Source organism: Cydia fagiglandana, chromosome Z (assembly GCF_963556715.1).
Source record: "Cydia fagiglandana chromosome Z, ilCydFagi1.1, whole genome shotgun sequence".
Taxonomy (NCBI): domain Eukaryota; kingdom Metazoa; phylum Arthropoda; class Insecta; order Lepidoptera; family Tortricidae; genus Cydia; species Cydia fagiglandana.
In genome coordinates, this window is record NC_085959.1 from 38,370,002 (window position 1) to 38,393,076 (window position 23,075).

Below are 23,075 nucleotides of genomic sequence, written 5' to 3' on the forward strand. Positions count from 1 at the left end.
GGTGACTACAAACTGTTGTAGTAGAAGAGCGCTAAAGTAGTGTTGTAATAGCGTTGATTAAGTACTTAGGATTTAAAAGGGTGCCAAATAAGCGAATACTAACTATTTGAGTAGTAGTGTAGGGCCATATAGATGATACTTTCAGCTTTAGATGGTATATTAGCATTTAAAGTCAATATTTGTAACACTCAAGAAGGTAATTGCACATTTTTTCCTTAGTCCTATCTGCTTTGGTTGCAGATGTTTCCATTTTGTATTATTATTTGTAAGCTTGCTCTATGACAGCTTGAAGTGAAATGTAATGGCGGATAATTAAAAGCAAATAATTATTTTAGTTCACTGATGCAGGAGTTATCTGCGGATTTATGATGGCGAAATTAATAACACTGTCAAAAACTATATGTATTACTAACAAAATTTTAAAGGGCCTCTGATCCTTTGCATATTTATCTGAATATAATATTTTTTATTTGTGGTCCACCGTATTTAATTTTCGAAAAATTACTCAATATACGTGAAGTCCGGTTTTAAATATAACAATACTAACATTAGGTCAATATTGAGTAAAAGTATCGATTTTTATGGAGTATTTACGTTCTAATTAATAGTTTTTGTTTTGCTTATTGATTCATCGGTCATCTTAACATGGCGCTATAGGCTTAGGTTCTAAGTAATACTCTAATAACAGTATAAGATGTACTAAGGTATTGAATAACGCTCGTCTGCGACTGCATGATCGATAATGGTGACTCATAACTTCTCTTTTCGACTGTAAGTGATACAAGAGAGTTAAGTAGCGATTATGATACACGGAGTTATAAAAGACTTTTTATCGCCTGTTTAGAACCTTAAGTGAAAATTGCAGCTGCTTATTACTCATATAGATATTAAGGTGGTAGAATTCACTTTGAGCTATAACACTAGCTGCTTAAGATGCATTATAGCGGCCAAAACGGCTACTTTGGGTCTTAAAGCTATACATGGACCTCTTAAAGACCTTGATGTCACCAGAGCCTGTAAGCTTAGAATATGTAGCTATTCTACAGCCGTTCTATGTCTTTAGGTGATAAAATAAGTGCTAAGTGTCGCTTAATTGTTTGTTGGGTTCTGTACCTAGTACTATTATTTATTCTATGCCATCGGGCTCAGATGGTAATAGGTACATTCATATGAGTATTCCCCATTTGTCCTCACCTCATACAGGGTGATTTCGGGGTCGTGGAGCAAGAGAGCCAGACATCATACAGAATCCAAAGATGAGCCTAATGATGTTGTTAATTATTGTTTATCACCAATAATGATGATTATTTTCCAGATGACAAGTAGGAAAAAACATTTTTGCATACCATTTGGTGACCCTACTCAATGTGACGTCTTGTCGCTTTCCATACGGCGTATGTCAAAAGTCATAGGGTGACCATAATTACTTAGTATAACATAAATTTTACTTGAAAAATAAGAATAATTAAAGTAATTATCTTTTAATAAAATACTACCATATGATAACGTGGATCATTTATAGAGTCAGAAAAAGTGGTTCTGGATCACGACCCAGAAATCAACCCGTATATGGCGGCGGTCACCAATAGGAATCCAAAGGCAAAGGTTGACGTCACTGGTGACCGAAGAGCTGGCGGCTACCTCGCACAACGTATCAGCATTGCGATACAGCGAGGAAATGCCGCCAGCATGTTGGTACAATTCCTCAAGGGCCTATTTTAGATTTAAGCTATTGTAATTTATTTTAGCAATATCACTGTATATATCATGTTTGTAAATAAATAATTTTGAATACAAAAGGTAATATAAATAAAACAACAAGTAAAAGCAAAATCTTTATTAGAGCAGAAGGCGGCCTAAAGCCCCAAATACATTAAACATTAATTTAATTTCAAGCAGTAAGATATATTATAAATAGATTCAATTATTAAAAACATCAACGCTAACATTGCAACTGCATATTGAAGACGTGCACAACATTTCTGATTCAGGCCGGTACTGTGACACGGCTTGGGTCTATCCCAAAGACCATTCACTTGTAGAGACTGACAATATGTTCCTACAGAAGTTTCAGACTCTTCAGTAGTTTGGTGCAGATGACAGCTATAAGGTCAGTAACGAAATGATAACAAGCACCAGCATCAAGCTATAATGAAAACTGCAGTAAAAGGAACACATTAACCAGTCATATAATCGTCTAATCTCTGTCCCTTCAAGTTATTGTTACATTGATTAGAATATTCGTCGGTTAATTGAATCAAGTCTTACACTTGAAGGGTTCGTGATTCGACCATTACTGAACGTAATTTAGAGAAAAACATACGACTAAAAAAATCATCACTGAAATTGAAATCTTTAGGGCCACCACACACTATCGTCTCCCGGGCGTCAGCGTCTAATCAACTTTATGGGCGACACAACTGCGCAGCGCCGCCATTTTCTATAGCGCTGACAACGCCGCCGCTCAAAGGACGCTAAAGTGGGGTCGCCCGTTGATGCGTTCAGATTTCAGCGCGCTACACTAGCATTTCCAGCGACATTTTTTCCGGTTATATTCCCACTACACCACGTCCTAACATGTGTACAGGCGTTCAATGGGACGTCCCAGCCCTATCCAGAACCGCCTGTAACGCCCTGAATCAGGGTTGCTCGTTAATAAGGGCCTGCAGCCAGGCGTCCGGGTCGGGTATGTCGCCCAGCAGCCCGGCGGCGTCGCAGAACTCCGCGAAGGAGGCGCACGGGAGCAGCTCATCGGTGAACGTTGTGACGATCCGCTCGGCAGCTTTGGCGTTCGCTTCGTCGTTGTTCCGGATATATTCGGCCAGCTTGATGGACCACTGGTCGATGGTTGTGGCGTTCACGGACTGTGGGAGATAATGTTAGGTTAGTTTAAGGACGTTAGAGTTGGACTCGCTAAGTTTTCCTGCCAAATCCCTACGTCATGTATGGCACTACTATGGGATACTGCCAAGTCACTGGAAAGACAATTTGTTATAAATTTAGGTTGATTTTAAAACACATCTGACTAGACTTTATTGTAAGTTAGCAAATCTCGATTTCCCGGTGTGAAGAGGAATTCTTAGACACATAAGCTACTTTATTTCTGGAAATGATCGACTTGAACAGAGGGGAAATGACACTAAGTAATCTCGAAAGGATCATAGTCCCGCGGGCCCAGATAGCAGTTATAATATAATCACACCCTGGGTTTGAGGTTAATTGTAAAATAGTTACAACATTTTTAGTTTATTTAGTTTATTAAAAATAGGTAGTAAGTCCCAATTTGGCTTAGAAATGTACAAATGATTTACAGTTATTACTTATTTTTTGGCTTGTGTAATATTGCCGCACCCAAACCCCGGTGTACGGTTATAATTCCGATAACACCAACAATTCAACTGCAGATAATATCACCATCAAGTCATCCGCAAACTCGGAGTAATTAACAATGGAGCCGCCATTAACAGGCGTTCCTCTCTGTCGAAAATAGGCGGCCAATGGTCAACCATATGTATGGACTGACGTTTATCTGACATGACGTACCTATACATTTGATGTGCCCCTCCCCCGCAAAAAACGGCAGACTATTTTGTACCGAAAATTTTAGACATGGCGTCTCCGTTGGTTATATCCTCCAAGTCCGCAAAGCACGAGCGGGAGGGACGTTTGACGGCCAAGGCCGAGACGATATTGCATAACGCACGAAGACAGTTCCCCGTGTCAATGCCACTTCGTGAGACAGGTGAACATACATATATCACTTTCTTAACCTTGTATCCTATTGTTATAATGTTATAATGTCAGCTTTATAGCTTATAGAATAGGGTTCACCTTTTAAGAGTAATTTGTAAAAGATAAACGGTTGTGTAGGTGAGAAGTGTATATTCGGGACTATTATTCATATGTGACTGAGGTTATATCGTCTTATTCATAATATGGTTGTATTGTAAGCTCGGATATAACTAGCAAGTTTAACTAAATATATCTCACTTGTTCGATAATTAAATATGATAAAACGATCCAGTCACGTATTTTAAGTCGAAAATTGAAACTATATATAACATGTCGTGTAGTTTTCAGTATTTTACCAGCTGTTCTCATACTATAGTCTGTATCTTTAGATATTTAATAAAAAAGAGTAAACAAAAAAAAAGTCTGCTTCAGCTCATTCCTGGAGATCCTGCTGGTTCACTCTGGAGGCACTGGAATGACCTACATATGGGATCCAGAGGCACAGTATATAATTTAATGTAAATATGTAGATTTTAATTTAATTTTAATGTAATTGTTGTTGACATGTATTTTTAAGATTATTTTTAATTTTAATTTTAATATGATAATATTTTTAATTGTAATTATTTTTATTTTAATATTTTTGTATGGGTATATTTTTTGCCTGAAATAAAATTTGATTGATTGATTGAAAATCTACCCTCAAATGGCTTCTTAAGCCAGCCAGAAAATGTACAAATTATTTGTTTACTTTTATTTAAGCACCTAAAGATACAGAGTACCTATAAATAATTTCCAAACCGTATAGAAACCGCATCGGTGTGAAAACCGCCTAGAGCGATGCGTTCGTCATGGCTGACGAGTAAGATGCACAGCGCAGCCAGATAGCGTTGCGCAAGTGTGTTATTGTTGGATTCGGATTCGGGCTGTCTACTTGTCAGTTTGTGTGGGAGGTCTGCATGTCACAGTTTGTTGTACAATATTTTTGTAAGATAAATATTTTTAGAGGGTCACAGGTGTGGGCGTGAGAGAGTTAGATATCGCTCATGTTGATATGTACTATTTCACAAGCTACTTCTATATCGATCATTTTAAACGAAATTCTTAGTATAAAATCGTGAAATATAAACAATTATTACGGTAATTACTATAAGGAAAGGTATACTGTATTGCGTCAATGGTTGTTTTTCGCTAATACCCATTAAGTAGATATTGTATTTTTCACTAGTCTAAATGCCTTAAGTGAGTGTGCCCTACAACTTAAGTATTGTTTACGGTTTACGTCGTTTATTAGCCGAGAGAGATTTCTTCAACCTGTTACAGTACCTTAAACATGGTGGTGTAGAGCTGGTCTATGAGTGCCATGAAGAGCGCGTAGGGCTTGTAGTCGGGCCAGGGGCGCGGCGCGCGGTGCTTGAACGCGATGGCCCGCAGCGCCGGCCCGCCCGGGGCGATGGCGCGGACGTGACCGATCACTAGCAGGCGCTTTAGCGTGTCGATCTTGTGGGCTTTCCATCTGTTTAGATAAAGGTTTGGGTAGTGATGGTGCTTGTTAAAGTAAACCATAGCAACATTCGTGTAACCCTAATGCTGTAAACTGTGATAAACAGAGCTCTAAATTAAATTAAAATAATAAACGAATATCAAAATTCTCGACAGCTAAATTTATTCTTAAAGTAATAACGCTTTCCTTATAGATTTTCGTACATTGACCCGCATGTTGCTATCTCTAGGACTGCACATCATTATATTCTGTCAAGTTCGCACAGTGACATTGACAACCGTATATGGGCGGGACAGCAATATAATCAGCGGATGTATGAACGAAAATCTAGGTGAAAAACGTCTCTGCTTTGGGAAACAGTGCCGCCTCTTCGTATTTTTTTTTAGTATATATAGGTAGATAATAGATAATACAGTTTTGAATTACAGAGTCTTGATTATACTCACAACCAGCCGTAACGTAGCCTACCGTAAACCAGTAAAAGATTTTTATGAAAACAGTCATCTCAGGCGATGACTCGTACAATTGTAAATTATGAACCCTCGTGAACATCAGCCGCCGCTCCGTCGGTGGTAACTAGTGGCGGTCCTAATTTCTGGCATTACTCACTTGACGAGCGGGTACACGAGTAGCATCTGCGTGGCGTAGTAGAGCGGCCCGTCGGCGTCGTGCGCTGAGGACAGCAGGCGCGCCGCCGCCCACGCCAGCGACGTCTCCAGTGCTGCCACCTCACGGGCTACAAGTCGCGATCTGTGTAAATAACAAAACGGTTAGTGCTATCAAGTAGTGTATGACAAATAATGCAAGCTCTCGGCTAAATCCAACCCAACGGTAATCAGAGTAGAAGCGTCGACTTAGTTCCGATAGTTCCTAGACTTAGTGAAAGTGGTGTATACTTTGGTCTTACAACTGGCCGTTAAGAAGAAAGGTTCTTAAGTAGCCGGAGAAGGTTAGTTGGTTCTCATAATCTTGGACCGATCACGGACTGACAATATAGTCAAGAGCGCAGGGGAAATTCGGATGACGACAGCAAAAGGACAGTCACTGGAGTCCACTTTGGCTAAAGCATATTTCTTGTTCCGACTGCTATGCTGTTCTTGAGTGACAATTGCAAACCGGAGGACGCTGTAAGAAATATTTTGCATCTTGTTAGACCGATCTTATCTTTGGGTGATACCTTCATCTAGCATGTCTACCTATAATAAACGAACAATAAGCTGCCGGTCTTTTTGTAACCCACTATAGTCTTTCGGCTAGTAGAGGTAGAGGAAGACCCAGAACATCATGGTACAATAATAGAAGGAGTTGGACCGGTATTACGGACGCCACCACTCCAGGCAGAGTGGCGGAACATAGAGAGGACTTTCGCATGGTGATCGCCGACATCTGTTAGGATATGGCACATTGAAGAAGAAGTCTTACGGCTAGCATGTTAAAATACGCACGTGTTGACCACGTAGAGGGCCATGTGCAGCAGGGCGGGCACGAGCTGCATGTTGGAGAGCGGGCCGCCGCCGCCGGTGTCGTCGTGGAAGGTGCGGCCCCGCGCGAACCGCCACAGCAGCAGCTTCAGGTCGTGGATGGTGCACGTGTGGCTGATGTCACGGTGACCGGTGCACTCCTGCGTTTAAAAATAACGGTGTTAAGTTTTGTATCGGTTTGCGAGATAATTATGTACTCGTTGGTAAACCTAAAGGGGTTTGGGCAGGGACGCGTGGAGGAATATGGGAGAGGCCTATGCCAAGGGCAACCAGACAAAACGTCTGCGGAGAAAGGCTAGTAAGTAAGCAGTAAGTAAGTAAGGTAAACCTAAAAATTGAATGTTGACTGGACAGTCCATTTTTAAAATAAATGCAACCCTTGGAGGCATGAAGTATCAATATTGATACTGTAACAAGACAACACAAAAGAAAATAGTGAAGCGCATTACTCTTGCTGTGGAATGACCCTATAGTCCGTTTTTTTTAGCATTAGAAAGAACTTGGCAGAAGTAAGCTTGTGGTTCCAAATCTGGCACTTTTAGCGGTAATAATTTGAAGTAAATTATATGTATTGACCATGCTACATTAGATAATTCAATAATTATTAACAATTAAAGAGCCTGATAAAAACTGCACGCTTGCTTCTGTGGAGTTCTTTCTAATGCTAAAAAAACGAACTATAAGGATGCTGGTATTCTATTTTTCATCACACTTGCTCGAAAAATACCTTATTTCATGCAGGTGTACTGAAGGATAATGCCAAATGCCAATATGAATATATATTGTTCCCGCGGGAGTTATGGATTGTGAAAAAAAGCTATAACTCCCTTTAACACTGATACTGTAACAAGACAAGTGCCAACCAAGTTCAAATTTGATTAGATTCTTAATTTGAAATGAATTGCACTTTGGTTGTAATAGTCCAATGAGTATTGATACTTCATGCATCTAAGTGGTATGAATGGTGAAATGAACACATATGTTACACACAAGTGCAAGTGGCTCTTAAACTGTGCTAGTGCTGACCTGGAGATAGGTGGTGTGCCTCGCGAGGCAGCTGGCGAAGGCGGACTCGGGCACGTGCGGTCCCCACAGCGGCAGCAACCCGTTGCAGCGCGTCGACGCGTTCTGCAGCGCCGCGCTCTCCCACTCGTCCCTGCTTCGGTCCACATTACGTATTAGTTAGGGTACATAACTCTGTAGAGTTCATAATATTCATGTTCCCAGGCAGGCCCTATGACGATCACCTACAGATACATAGTCACGTCTCAAAATATCGAGACGGACAAAGTGCCAAAATGATGTACACAATATGGACATTAAGGTCGTGTATACAAATTTGTGGCACTTTATCTGACTGAAGGCATAGGAGAAGAACATAAGTAGTTGATCCATTCAAAACCATAACTTCATAAGGCCCAATGTGTATTAAAACCTTTCGTAGACCAGATAAAGTTGCATTTTTTTGTTACAGTTTCTTAAACACTGCTACTGTACAGTACTGCTTTCTTAAACAGAGAATGTTGTATGTGGGGTCCAATAATAACTGCACTCGCACAGTACCTGGCGCGGGCGAGCCGCACGGCCGCCATGTGGCACTCGACGTGCACGATGTTGTAGTGCGACACGGTCGTGTAGCCGAGCGTCTTGCGCGCGCGCACCTCGAACTCTTCCACCGGACAGCGCTTTGTGAATGTGTAGATACCCAATACCTGTGATAAAAAATGATCATATAAATTTCTGAAAAAAATCGGGTGTCTTTCTTGAGATGGCAGGGTTTATTTTAACAAACGGGCTATGTACTTGTTAGCCAGTTTAGCCATCAACATGCTGATAAAAATAGTGAACATAATGAACATGCACCCCCGGCCAACGCCAATGAATCAAAGTTAGCAAAAATATGGTCTATTATTCAATTACACGAAGTCGAACGAGGCAGTGTTACTCATCATTTCCGCGTAACAGCCCTTCTTCCGTGCCGTATCCGGCAATGGCGACTCCATCAACAGTTCTTATCCGGATTGTGAATTGCCCTAATGGCTTGCAAGACCAAACTTTGAAGATGCGGTCACACGATGCGCGATGGAGTTGTCCAATTGAGTTGCGGGTGTACGAGGGCTTAGATCGCGTCTTCCGGATAGTTTTATAAGGGGGACAAGCTGTAAATGTACCTTGGTGGGCTGGTACTTGTAGCCCTCGCGGCAGATGCAGCAGACGGCGCCCGCCTCCTCGGCCAGGTCGGCCACCTGCTGCGTGAGCGAGCACTGCGCGGTCACCTGCCCGCGCTCGTTGCTGCGCATGCCCAGCGCGCCCAGCTGCCGCTCGCGCACCGCCATCGCCAGACGCTTCTTTTCCTGTTTGTACACATTTAGAATTAGTTCAAATGGGCGTGACGTCAAACGCAAAAGATGTAATACCTAAAAAGATCAAAATAAAATATACTCGTGGACAAATTTACAGGAACGCAAAAAAAAAGATTAATTACTGGATTACAGCACCTAAAAAAATTTTAATATTAGTAATTAATTTTTTTTTGCATGCCTCTAAATTTGAAATGGGATGGAATGAAAATAATTTATTAGATACAACACTAATAAAATTAGTAGATGACAAGCATGTGATATAGTTATGCAATTGGTTGTCCCAAAGAGGATACCACTCACTCAGCATACGTCGGAGCACTTTTAGTGCAACGACGCTGACTTTCAGTGGACCCTTAAACTTATAAAATAAAAACAGGCAAAACTGCTTTTGACTGAGCATGTTGGTCAAAAGTAGTTTTACCTGAAAATCATACCTATTTCTGGCAGCAGTTTCGTTTTTAGGGCGTAGCAAAAAAAAATAACCCTAACCTACCTATCTCTGGGAACAGTTTCGTTTTTTGGGCGTAGCAAAAAAAAATAACCCTAACCTACCTATCTCTGCGAGTACTTTTGACTGATTTTGATTGATTATCACAGGTAAAATTACTTTTGACCAACATGCTCAGTCAAAAGTAGTTTTGCCTGTTTTTGTCGGTTAAAAGTTCTTTTGACCAGTTCACACTTTTGACTGCGACATATATAATATGTCACTATGTATAAGATTCCAATTACAAGGCTATTCAAATTTGATCACGTGCGGATCATTGATATGCTAAAATGCACATTCATATGGGTCAAAACTAAGCGGGTACTCGAGCGACGGCGAACAGCAGGGCGTCCAACTCAACGAGCATATCAAACAAAAGCAAACACATGCAAATGGCATCAGTTCACGCTGCTCGAACCCTCGACTCGATACTGCTCGCCCCGCCACTGAAGCTGTGCAGTCGCTATCAGATATATTATATCGGAGCGGCCGAGGTGCTCATAAATATCTGAACACGCCTCTACAGTCAAGGCGTTAGAGTGCGCGTTCAAATATTTGTGAGCACCTCGACCGCTCCGATATATCTGACGACGACTGTACACTAAAAATCACAGTCTCTGTCCTTTACAAATTTCCTCTGACTCTAAACTATAAAACTATTTTCGTACCTGGCGGGTGAACTCGCGCGCCTCCTGCACCTTGGCGGCGCACTGCGGCTGCGACTTGAGCGCCTCGAGCAGGTTCTCGGCGAGCGAGCCGACGTGCTCGCCGGACGACACCTGCTCCAGCCGGTGCACTATCGGGATCACCTTCTCGCACACTAGCATCTGTTCACAACGTTTGACAGGGTTAGAAAATAATATGCAACAAGGAATATTAGACGCTGAGAGCGGCCGAAATCGTCCTCATCAATCATATTCACAGCTTATTTCATGACGTACCTACGCCGTTCTAATAAATATTGGCTTAATTAATCCTGCGACCTTAGCGAGACTATTTTGAACACAGTGTAAAACTTTCAATATTTTTTATTTTATTTCTAAAGTTAAAAAACGCAATCATTTGTTTTAAAACGCAAACATTGTCGAATTCATTCATTCGTCTATAAAATAATAATGCTTTTAAGACCCCCTACCCTATTTAGAGTATGTTTTTTTTGTCTGACCTGGGTAGGCTCGTGGTCGGCCGCAAGTCCGGTTAGGAAGCGGAGGATGTATCTGAGTGCAGGTCGACTGATGAACTCCTTTAGCTCGTCAGAGTCGTTGCAAACTAGTGTCGGTTTCACGCACGGGGCATTTTTCTGAAACAAAATGATAATTATTTATCATGACATAGATGGGGCTTACGTTTTGTGGTCAATGGATTGTCCAAGGTCGAATTTGTCTGTACACATATTATACCATCAATTCTCTGAAATCTCGGAAAATATCAAAAGAGTAGCGAACACGCCTATAATAACTCACCACAATATATTCCAAAGCGTGCCTCTCAACTCCCAGATAGTCTTTGAGCATTCCTCCGACAGAATTCCTGTCAATATTAGCACAAAGCACGCAGAACAGTTCCATACGGAACTCTTCCTCAGTCACTTGCTCAGAGTCTAGTTTGTCGAAGACGAAGACCGATATAAAGTGGTCTACCAGCACGGCTAGCTCAAAGTTATTCATACCACCTACATCAAGGGCACAACTCTTATATAAGAAGTATTCAACTCACCACAATATACTCCAAAGCGTCCCTCACGACTCCCAGCGATATCAGATAGTCTTTGAGCGTTCCTCCAATAGAGTTCCTCTCAATATTAGCACAGAGCACGCAGAACAGTTCCATACGGAACTCCTCCTCAGTCAGTTGCTCGGAGTCTAGTTTGTCGAAGACGAAGACCGGTTTGAAGTGTTCGACGAGCATCGCCATCTTGAGGTCGTTGCCGTAGACGAGCGCGGCGAGGACTCGCGTCAGGTGCCCGAGGGCTACGGAGTTGCTGCGGATCCCTGGGACGACATGGAAAGTATAGTTAGTTGGTGTTAATGTGGTCTCCACTAATGGCAAGTTAGATTTGGTGCAGAAAATTTGCTGAATGACGAAGGATGCTATTATTTACATGAACTTAATCGTGACTGTATTTATTTATATTCAATTTATATCCATAGGGTGCTAACGCTATGTGGTTTATTTAGAAAACGTTTTCAAATAAAGAAAATAGTTTGGCTAAACAGTCAAATCCTGAGTATAAAATAAGAGGTTGTCACTTTTTACAAGTGTCGAGGGGATAGATGCGAGGGGAAACTTTGTTAACAGGAAGTGTAAAAGTGTGGGTAGCTCTAACAACTTCGTAAAAAAATCACTCGGGCACTCATGAAACTAAGTGCGTAGATTTTAACCTGGATTGTCCGTGCAGTTAAGCAGCGCCTGGACGTACTCCGGTCCGCCGAAAGTCAGCGAGAACTGCAGGAAAGACTCCAGGCTTTCGCTCGCCGCCACAGATAGAATACGCTCCATTATCTGCGAGAGGTAACGTTATACATAAAAAAAAACTATAAAACCTGTAAGACCGAATTAAAAATCTATTAGTAAATGTGATTGTATGCACTTTTTTTTTCAAACATCACAATTTTATTTCTATAGAGTCAGCTTATGCTAAAGCTGCACAAGTTGTTACAGGGACAGAGTGTGGTGATTTAGTTATAAATGCGTAGTAATTTGGCGTTTACGTTACCTCCAGCAGCTGGTAGACAAGCAACGCGCGCGGCAGATCCTTCTCCTCATCAGCGGCTAACTGCAACGCGTGCAGCAGCACGGGCAGCGCGCGCGTGCTAGCGCGCGTTAACACACGCACGCAGCGTCGCACGCGCGCACATAGCCCTAGCAATCGTAGCAGAGTTGAGCAGAGGGAACGCGCGGCGCCGACTCGCTGAATGGCTGCGAGGCGTTGCAGCATCACTTCTAGGCCGCCTGGAAACACAACGAACATCAGACTGCACGATTTAACCCCGTCTGTGGCAGTCTTTGCCGGTAAAAGGGTTAACTAATCAACAGCCAGCCTTTTACTTTGCAATAAGGTGTACGAATAATACGTACCGCAGTCGGCCAGCACGTTCGCCATCCTGTAGACCTGTTCATCGTCAACCGTCTCCGCGTTAGTCTGCGAGAGCGTCTCCACGAATTCTTCCGTAGCGTCGCCTAGCAGGCCTCGCATTCTGTACACGACGCGCATCGCGTCGACCCCCTCGCCAGATGTGCACCACACCTGGGCGAAAAAAATTATGTTACTAACAAGTTTCTTCTAAAAAAATTTACACAAAAAATTAGACATGTAAATGATGAGACGATGTTATCTCATAATTTACACAATAACCTTAAATACCCGACTAAAATAGTTTTGGCTAACCCGTAGAAAACACCGACATCTTTTTTTGTGATATCGGACTTGGAACCCATGTATAAATTGTTTAATAAGAGATAATGTATGACTAAGGACAGAAAAAACACTTTGAACAATGCTGATTAATTAACTTCGCAAGTAAGAATCAGTATGCTTTTTAGTAAGGTTTATACCCTTAGCGCCACTTGCACCATCCCACTAAGCCGAGGTTAAGCGGTTAACCCGTTAACACAGTGTTAAATTGTACTGGTAACCACGGTAACTCCATGTTTAACCGGTTAACCCCGGGTAAGACGGCACTCACCTTCTTGTAAACCTCCTTGACGGGCAGGTCGAGTGACATGATCTTGTTGCACACCAGCAGCTCCATGCCGTTGTCGTCCTCCAGCAGCGCCACCAGCTCGCAGTCCGTGCAGATCTTGTTCTTCACGTCCCGCATCAGCGGACCCATGCCGGGCTCCAGACACGAGTACGGGTTGCCTAACATCCGCCCCTGTACATGTTACATGGATATTAGAAACGCTATTTGGATGAATATTATTCGCGTCGGTGCGTAAGTTTTTGTCTAGAGATGGTCCATTTGTCCAATATGTGTATTTGTGGCTCACATCTTGCTTAATGAGAGAGTGAGACGCAATCAGTGAACGCATATATTTAGTATGGAAACCGCCTTTAGGAACATTACCGTTCAAATTCTCGGGCCAAATTAGCACACATACAAAATTACGCCTACATTTAAATAAGACGACGCGTTTACAGAGCCTGTAATCAAAGCTGGTAAACAAAATAATAGTCATCTTTATTACACTAATGGTACATAGCTAAGTGTATATGAAATGCATATAATGTCAATAACTACCAATCAGCGACATTAATCCGCTAATAACCTTCTTGCTGTACGTACTGGCCGCTGAGAGTTTGCGGTTCATATTTGATTAGAATATGACTTGGACAGGGATAGGTTTATGCCATACATTGAAGAACCAGTCAAATAATTCACGTATAATAATTTAATGCAGATTAAAAGATAACTAGTTAAAATGTTGTCATGAAATGACAGACTAACTCAACATAAGTAAATATATCATTGTTGTATAAATGTATTCCGCTATAATAAGTATTTTGTATATTTTATTATCAATCTGTATGGCAGTGCGAAGTCACGTTCAGGTATAGTCTGTCCGTTTTTCTAAGATCAAGTACGCCATTGTAATGTATGGTAAACTTGATCTTAGAATTCGGACTGGCTATACAGCCTGCAAAATTTACATGGGTACACGAATCGGGTCAAAAATGGCTTGAGAGAGAACCGACATATATGTGACGGTAGAGGGTGGATTCGAATGATCAACATTTTCAGATAATGTGTGTATTTGTTAAATTAATTCAGTGGAAGTGTATCTACATATAGGAGACCGGGTATGATTATCTCACGAGTTATAATATATCTCATGAATAGAACATATTCTAGATATCTTTCCAGGCATCCACTTAATTTCATGTCTCTCTAATTGGACAGCTTTTTTCCATAGTTCTCTGCGAATAGCATCTTGTGGGAATCTGAATGGAAAGTAATGTAAAATGATAATATCAAATTTGATTATGAATTTGAAAGAATGAGGTAGTTTTTTTACAGCTCCGTCTCATCAAATAAAAAAGGAAAATACAAATCTGTAAGAAAGAATTCATTACCTACTACATTTATAATTATATAGAAAATACCTAAACCAAGCACAAGTTAATATAATAGTCTACTTCATTTGGCATAACACCATCCCTATTATCCTTGCAATTTAAAAAGTCGTATGTTGTTATGAAAGTCGTATGCAGTTGTTACGTTTTAGCTTAGCACGGTAGTATTGAAAACAAATCGTCATGTTTATTCCAAATTTTACTGAAGTTATCTGTTTACTACAAGTGAAAAGTGATTCCACTATCCTTGGTATGAACTAAAATAACTTCTGCACCACTTCACGACACATGAAGATATTTTTAATTACAAAAAAACGTTTTTATAAATCAATTTAGCCATCCGTCACTGACTGTCATCTCGGACGAACTGAAGTTGCAAATCGAATAGTTTGTAAGCACCGCCTACAATCGAATAGTTTACGTTGGGTCATAACTGAGTGGACAGAATACTTCCATGTATATCAGTTCGCTGGACGCAATGCACATTGGACAAAGAAATTGGACAGGTGGAATACGACCCTAAAACTTGTAATGGAAATCGAACCTAAAATATTCATAACGACGTTGTGGAGATGCACTGGTCTTGGAGTCATTCTGATCGGTGCTTTTGTATTTAGGACCTTGTCTCTAGCTTGTAGAGATGTTATTCCCTTGACAGTTACCTGTAGGAAGTCCTCTTGTTGCGGATCCTTCTCTAGCGTGAGGAAGAACTCCCCGACGTCGTTCTCTTCAGGGTAGATGATGGAGCAGAGCCTCTCGAAGATGAAGACGGGGGTGCGGTAGTCGTGGAGCGGGGATTTGTTCTATTTTGAACCCTGTCTCTGGCACACAGGGGCGTTATTCCCTTGACAGTTACCTGTAGGAAGTCCTCTTGTTGTGGATCCTTCTCCAGCGTGAGGAAGAACTCGCCCACGTCGTTCTCCTCGGGGTAGATGATGGAGCAGAGCCTCTCGAAGATGAAGACGGGGGTGCGGTAGTCGTGGAGCGGGTACTGTTGTAGTTTGAACCCTGTGTCTAGTACATAAGGATCTCATTCTCTTGACAGTTACCTGTAGGAAGTCCTCTTGTTGCGGATCCTTCTCCAGCGTGAGGAAGAACTCCCCGACGTCGTTCTCTTCAGGGTAGATGATGGAGCAGAGCCTCTCGAAGATGAAGACGGGGGTGCGGTAATCGTGGAGCGGGTACTTTTGTACAGTCTCGATGCAGACCGCCATGAATTCTGCCGTCTCTGTTTCTGTCCCTGGATGGAAATGGTATGGTTATTTATTGGCCTTAAAAACGATACTAATAACTATTTTATGTCAATAAATAATCTACTGACATATATGTTGGCTACTAGCAGACGAGTGCTTCGCGATTTTAGGGCTAGTTGAACCAAACACATTTAGCGGATTGATCAACAGCTATCAACTCTGAAGTACCTATGAAATATACTGGACAATAATAAAGAACGTTGAACGTGCAACCTACCCTTACTATACAATTATACGCACGTATTTAACCACCATCAATGAAACAGCGGTGCGCCGACGCTTTTACGATTGCAAGTGCGTACGTAGCGTTAACTGTATATCGGTGAACCTTATATGTACGCAATAAGGTATACGTTATAGTTCGTTTTTTTAGCATTAGAAAGAACTTTGAAGAAGGTAAGCGACATGTCTTTTAATTAATCCTTAACCTTAAGTCTTTTAATCTTTTTAAAAATCAGTAACTATTACTTATGAAAGCAGAAGAATATACAAATTTTACTTTCCAATAAAATTGGTATTATGTTTCCTTCCACATCGAAGATCTTCATTGAGAGAGTAACGCGATCGTTGACCGATCGATGCCGCTAGCGTCTATGCAGTCGCTCCGCTCCACGCCGTGACGTAGTTCCGCTTCCCGTCCCTGCCAACCATTGCTCGCTTCCCGCTAATCGCCGCCGCCATGACATTGTTGAGGAGAAGTACCGTCGGCATAAAAGTAGCCTAGTAGCCTGCCAGGAAGGCATTACTCAGATCTTCGATGTGGAAGGAAACATAATACCAATTTTATTGGAAGGTAAAATTTGTATATTATGTGTTCCGTACTCCACATCGAAGATCTTCATTGAGACCTGTTTATTATCTCCTGGTGGCGAGTTAGCGGGCGCGCAAGCGATAGGGCTACACCTACTGTCATAGAACTCAGAGAAAGAATAAATATGTATACACCATATTGCAACCCATGAAATCACAGTGACTCGTTATAATGTGAATTACAGGAAATTGAGAATTGAAATTGTAATCTCAGGTTCGAATCTGACGTTAAACTGGTTTAAGAGAATTCTCATTCGAAATCGCATCCGATCCGCAGAATCTCGGCAAGTCATGTTCCCAATTAACATAAGCGAAAATATCGCTAAGTGAATAGCTTTCCAGCCAATTTAGTTATTAAGTATATCGTGGATCAAAAGCAATCGTAGGCGAGGCCGGCTTGGATGAGACTGTGGCTGAAAGAAATAAGCGAAGTGTCCCCTAACATTTTGTGTAATTCTCGCAAGGTGACGTACCCAGACTACCTACTTATACTGGGTCTATACTTTATTCCGGAGCTTCTAAGAGTCCAGTCGGTAAGACACGTTATCTGGTTTAGAGCCGAATTTCGGACACAAAATAATAGCGTTAAAGTTATCTATGTAATTGCCCGGGCTACAGTGTAGTAGAGTAAGGTCATTGACCCTGCGGCCTGATGCTAACAGCAAAAGTGCGGCAGCTCTTCTGTCGTACTTCTTCTAACGTACCTAACGTTGTAGGGCTATTTAAATTAGGGCAAGTAGATGTCTCGCGTCCCAAGCTGGTGCTTTGGGAGGCGCTGGTCTCGCTATTAATGGCGTTGGAAGAAGGCATAGTGTCCGATAGTGGTTCATACACAGCACTTGTGAGAGGCTTATGAACGAGTATCGTTCTGAAAGCTAACATGGATAATAGAAATAGACGTCTGAGATAGCTCGCTACTTCACTGGATAGAGGTACCTGGCAGTTGATCTTATTTTTGATGCACCATAAAGACCGTTTCTACATTGTGGCCGTACATGCAGCCTAGACAAGGGGACGATCTAGGGGCTCCCGTTACTGGTTTTCTATACAAACACAGTACCGGAATCGGGAATATCCGGTTCTTCCATATTAGTGAGACAGTGACAGTTGCGTTTCGTTCGCTACGTAGCGTTAGACCTTGGCATGTTATATGCATGCGCCAGTCACGCCAGTAGCGGACGTCACTCCTGATCCCGCCAGCTCGGTGTTGGAGCGTCCTATCTGACAGGAGCTACGCCTCATTCTTAAGGTCGTTGACTCGTAAGGGAGGGCCGTTCACTAGGACCGCCAGTAAATTGCAAGCTTACCACAGCTGCTTTAAGACTCTCCTTATCACGCCGTCGCAGTACACAGACTAGGCTGGGAGGTGGAGACATCCATGCCAAGTCTCACAGGCAGCTGTCAAACGTCGTGGTAGCAGTTCAATGAGTCTGTTAAGAAATACCGTGGCACAGTGCGAGGGCTCTCGAAAGCGGAGGCCGGCCAAGAAGGCGCCTGTCAGGTGAAGACAGTCTCGGCGGCTGCTGGGCGCAGCTGCCACTCGGGCGCGCAGTGACTCCTTGATAAACCGTCGCCCTCGGGGGTTGTACCGACCTGGCAAGTAGCAAGCAACCAGCGCGACCTGTAGACGATCTGCTGGCATCAGCAGTTTTTGTGACAGCCGTAGTAACGGAAGGGATGTAGTGTCGCCGTCGTTTTATGTATACTGTACCGGTGCGGTTGTATGTTTACACATCTGTCGTCAGCGCTGCAGATGCGGCCCGTTAACGGTTACTCTTCGCTGAAAGGGCCTTACCTCGTACATTGTCTACCAATATTGGAGATTGTAACGGACTGCTTGCATAAGATGAGGAAGAAAGTGGTGCGAGGCTTTCGGCAGCTCCGTTTTGCTGGGGACTGCGAAGGCTTCACCTTCCTCCATGAACTAAAGTTTGCGAATTTGAGATTGAACAGAAGGCATTGAGTCTCATTTCTGCGAGAAACTCTGCAGCAAGGCAGGCCTGTATGTCGCGAAAAAGAAAACTTTCAATCGGGGTGTTGTGCCGCGTGTCCCACGTGATGTCTAGGAGCGTGATGGTCTAATTCGCTTTATCCGAAGAGACACCCTATATCGAGTTAGTATAGGGCATCGAGTTAGTAGCATGCTTTTAAGGAAATCGAACTGATGAAATCAAGTCTAAAATCGATTTTGGCGCTTTGCGTAACAAAACTGTTTGATAAAGTCGAATACAGACAGATGGAAACTGCTGGAGTCCTCCTGGCCCCTTTCTCTTAGCACCGGAAACTCAAGCTTGTTCAGGCGCAGCGGGTTTATTTGTCCCATTTTGTTTATTATGGCTTTTCGCACGAGTTCGTCTTTGTAAGACGGAACTTAAGCTGGAGAGCGCGAGCAAGCAGAGATAATTATGTGAAGTCTGCAGACCTTTTCGATGCCTTTCACCTCGGTTTCGAGCGGTCGCACAGGGCCTTGTCGCTAGCTGTTCTCCGGTTGGACCACTCCATGGCCTCGAGAAGTCGTAGGAACTTCGAAGCGACACAGCGAAGTCGATCAGCACCTTTATGAAGCCCGGGAACACGACGTATTTTCCTCTGAGTATCGACATATCTTACCGCTTTCAACTCCGGGCAGTCGAGCCGCGCTAGGACGGGGCTCTTTACGACCTTGTCTGCCGTCGCCGGAGGATTCTTTAACCGAGACCAAGAGCTTAGCGGTCTGTTCGTGCTGTACCATACCATACCTATACCTGCACCATAGCTATAGGCGCCTGCATACCTCAATGGAACCATGTGGACAGGACAAAACCGGTGCCTGAGGCCGGGCGGCTCATGGCGGCCGCCACTGGTTCGGGAAGCGCTGGTGCGTGAGGCGAGGACCCATAGTGGCGGCCCGCTCTAGAGGCGTTGTCGCGCGAGGCGGGCGGCTCCATCGTGGCGGCCGCCGCCACCGGCTCGGGAGGCGCCGGTGCGTGAGGCGAGAGGCGCCGTCGTGGCGGCCAGCTCGACAGGCGCCGGTGCGCGTGACGGACGTTACCGGCACGGGAGGCGCCGATGGCTAGGCTCGTAGCTGCACTCATCATCACGGCGACGCTGTTGCCCTCGGCGGTGCCATCGTGGTGGCCACCACCGGCGCGTAGGTCACCAGCGACGTCATGACGGGCGGCAACCAACGCGGCGATCGTCGCTGTACTCGTAGCATTTCCACTGCTTACACGGACTTACCTTCCTTCCGCTCGAGCAGTCGGGACGCAGAAGCGGTCCGCCTTCACCTTGGCGCGATCCACCCGCGATGCGCCCGCAGCTGCAGGAGCGGCGTGTGATGTCTCGCAGAGCCACGCGGATCTCTCGGAGTCCCGCTGGACTGGAAGCGTCCGCACCGTAACTGCAGCAATAGGAGCGGGCGTGTAACGTCTCTCGGAGTCCCGCAGACTGGAGGCGTCCGCACCGCGAATGCAGCAACAGGAGCGGCCGTGTGACGTCTCTCGGAGTCCCGCGGATTGGAGGCGTCCGCACCGCGACTGCAGCAACAGGAGCGGGCGAGTGACTTCTCTCGGAGTCCCGCGGACTGGAGGCGTCCGCACCGCGACTGCAGAAACAGGAGCGGGCGTGTGACTTCTCTCGGAGTCCCGCGGACTGGAGGCGTCCGCACCGCGACTGCAGAAACAGGAGCGGGCGTGTGACTTCTCTCGGAGTCCCGCGGACTGGAGGCGTCCGCACCGCGACTGCAGAAACAGGAGCGGGCGAGTGACTTCTCTCGGAGTCCCGCGGACTGGAGGCGTCCGCACCGCGACTGCAGCAACAGGAGCGGGCGAGTGACTTCTCTCGGAGTCCCGCGGACTGGAGGCGTCCGCACCGCGACTGCAGAAACAGGAGCGGGCGTGTGACTTCTCTCGGAGTCCCGCGGACTGGAGGCGTCCGCACCGCGACTGCAGAAACAGGAGCGGGCGTGTGACTTCTCTCGGAGTCCCGCGGACTGGAGGCGTCCGCACCGCGACTGCAGAAACAGGAGCGGGCGTGTGACGTCTCTCCGAGTCCTGCGGACTGGAGGCTTCCACCATGGCCCGCAGTGTCGCGGTGTCTCGGAGTCACCTTGGACGACAGCAGAAGAAAGACGCGGCGCGCGCGGGCGGGGGCGGCGCCGGGCCCGCGCCCCCGCGCCGGGGGTCGGGGCGCCCCGGTCGCGCCGCAACTAACAACACGAGGTACTCCCAGGCTACTGCCTGAGAACCCTCCGCGAGTGACGAAGTAACTTCTGAACGCCAATAAAATTAAAATATCTTAAACTGGCTCACCGGATGGTTCGAGACAATCCAAACCTCCTTATCGGCGAAGCGCGGCACCCGACAGCGGCGCGCGCAGGCCGTCCGCCGCCGCGCCGCCCGGGCGCCGCCGCCGCCGCCGCAGGCACGATGACCGCGCGTTCCCTCTCCGATGCGGAGCGACTTGTTACCACTTGTTAACAAAAACCACTGACGCACTTCCTACTTCGATCTCGAAAATGCGAGTTAACGGTAACGATTTTAGCAGCATGGAATGTGAAAATTAATTTAGCGAGAAAAAAGTGGGTAGAATCGAAAAGCACCGTTCGATGACTTCGATCGCGAGACCGCCAAAAGACTAATAGTGGCGATCTCTGCCGTATCTCACCATTTAATCGACCGAGCTTTGGATCGGAAATGTTAAAGCACCATGCTGCAAAAATATACGCAAAAAATATTTGCGGACCATCGGTCAAGACGGTCGACGAAACAATGTCATGGCGGCGGCGATTAGCGGGAAGCGAGCAATGGTTGGCAGGGACGGGAAGCGGAACTACGTCACGGCGTGGAGCGGAGCGACTGCATAGACGCTAGCGGCATCGACCGGTCAACGATCGCGTTACTCTCTCAATGAAGATCTTCGATGTGGAGTACGGAACACATAATATAAATGATCGTATTAGATTCATAATCGTTACACATTTGCCGTAACTTATTTTTAAAATGTGTTTTTCAATTAAAAGACACATCAAGATTGTTTACCTAATTTCTAATGCTAAAAAAACGAAGTATATATGTACTTAGCTGTGTAACGGACTACGATACATCTCTACTCCGTCCACATAGGTGAACCTTATGTCTACGCTATAAGGTATACGTATAGTGAGAATTATATTTAAGCAATAAGGTATAGGTATAGTGAGAAGAGTACCGGTGGTCATCTCCTCGAGTAGCTCGAGCAGCTTCTCCTGCGTGTCGTCGGTGAGCCTGGTGCGCTGCACCACGAGCCGCCGCAGCGACAGGTAGCCGCCGAGCACGGCGCCCACCAGCCGCCCCTTGTACGTGCGCCGCGCCCCGGGCTCCTCCAGGAACATCGCCAGGAGCTCCGTGAGACGCTTTAGTGCGTAACCTAGCCAGAAATTATACGTTTATAGCCTCTAAGTTGAACTTTAATCTTTATGGTAACATTCCATTTCTAACCGCAGCTGCACTGCCGGTACTGAACGCGTCGCTGTATTTGTCAATTTCCATAGTAAAATGAACAGTATTGCAGCTGTCGTTGGAAATGGACTGTCACCTTTATCCGATGCGACGCTGACAGTAGAAAGAAGCCCAAAGACACCTAACGGGCATATCACGCTGATGCGGGTCCACACCCCGTTCCAATATGTGTGCGAGACGAGCTGCTGATCCGCAATGAATACGAAGCCCGTCTGAAGGGGTATGCAGATCAGGCGATGTCCGAGAACCATTTGTGAGTAGATTGACTACTAGCGTGCATTTGGTGTACAGCTCTGTGCCCAGTATCTGGACTAGAAACTTACATAAGTACAATTTCAATAACCTCGAGATAATAATAAGTACTGTTTCACAATAGAGCACGCAAAAGCGTGCCGTTCTTTTTTGGCAATCGGATGAAAAATCTTACTATTAGAAACGCAATGAAGAAATAAACTCCTGGAAAACTAATATCCGTCATCGGAAAATACAGAAATGAGAGCGCTATGACTAGAGGCTTTCGATCAGGCCACTAGCTTAACCTTTCGTAAGCCTTGTCCCATATTCGTACCACACAATTTGAACTGTAATTTACAATCTCAAGATTTTTATTCAGTAGCAAATTTTTGACAAAGGCATAAGCAACCCCAAAAGTGCCGTGTGGTGCCGGCGTCAGAAAAGAACAGCACCACCCCATCTCGTCCCGTGGGTGTCGTATAAGGCGACTAAGGGAAAACTGGCGACAGATATGCATATGAGCAAGGCTCGCCCGTATCCTTAGCGGGGTCCTTGCTCACAAGAACTGTGCGCGCGCCACATCGAAAAAAAAGGATTTTCCTCTGAACGAATGTTTTGTTGTGTTTTCCTCTGAGCTGTTTGAAACTGTGCTGATGCCAA

General features: G+C 44.7%; 1 protein-coding gene across 1 annotated transcript in view; it reads right to left on the reverse strand.

Moving 5' to 3' along the window:
- Positions 1–1,822: 1,822 nt before the first annotated feature.
- The window catches only part of LOC134678132 (E3 ubiquitin-protein ligase UBR4), a 105,379-nt gene continuing 84,126 nt past the window's right edge, over positions 1,823–23,075 (reverse strand). Inside the window, exons 81-96 of the mRNA XM_063536582.1 lie at positions 21,892–22,089; positions 15,691–15,881; positions 13,254–13,442; positions 12,646–12,814; positions 12,284–12,519; positions 11,949–12,069; positions 11,284–11,558; positions 10,733–10,867; positions 10,236–10,394; positions 8,889–9,071; positions 8,281–8,429; positions 7,744–7,873; positions 6,682–6,857; positions 5,846–5,986; positions 5,059–5,248; positions 1,823–2,864 (exon numbers count right to left, since the gene is read on the reverse strand). Coding sequence (XP_063392652.1) covers positions 2,640–2,864; positions 5,059–5,248; positions 5,846–5,986; positions 6,682–6,857; positions 7,744–7,873; positions 8,281–8,429; positions 8,889–9,071; positions 10,236–10,394; positions 10,733–10,867; positions 11,284–11,558; positions 11,949–12,069; positions 12,284–12,519; positions 12,646–12,814; positions 13,254–13,442; positions 15,691–15,881; positions 21,892–22,089 — 2,867 coding nt within the window. The 3' untranslated portion in view covers positions 1,823–2,639. The remainder of the gene's footprint in view (positions 2,865–5,058; positions 5,249–5,845; positions 5,987–6,681; positions 6,858–7,743; positions 7,874–8,280; positions 8,430–8,888; positions 9,072–10,235; positions 10,395–10,732; positions 10,868–11,283; positions 11,559–11,948; positions 12,070–12,283; positions 12,520–12,645; positions 12,815–13,253; positions 13,443–15,690; positions 15,882–21,891; positions 22,090–23,075) is intronic.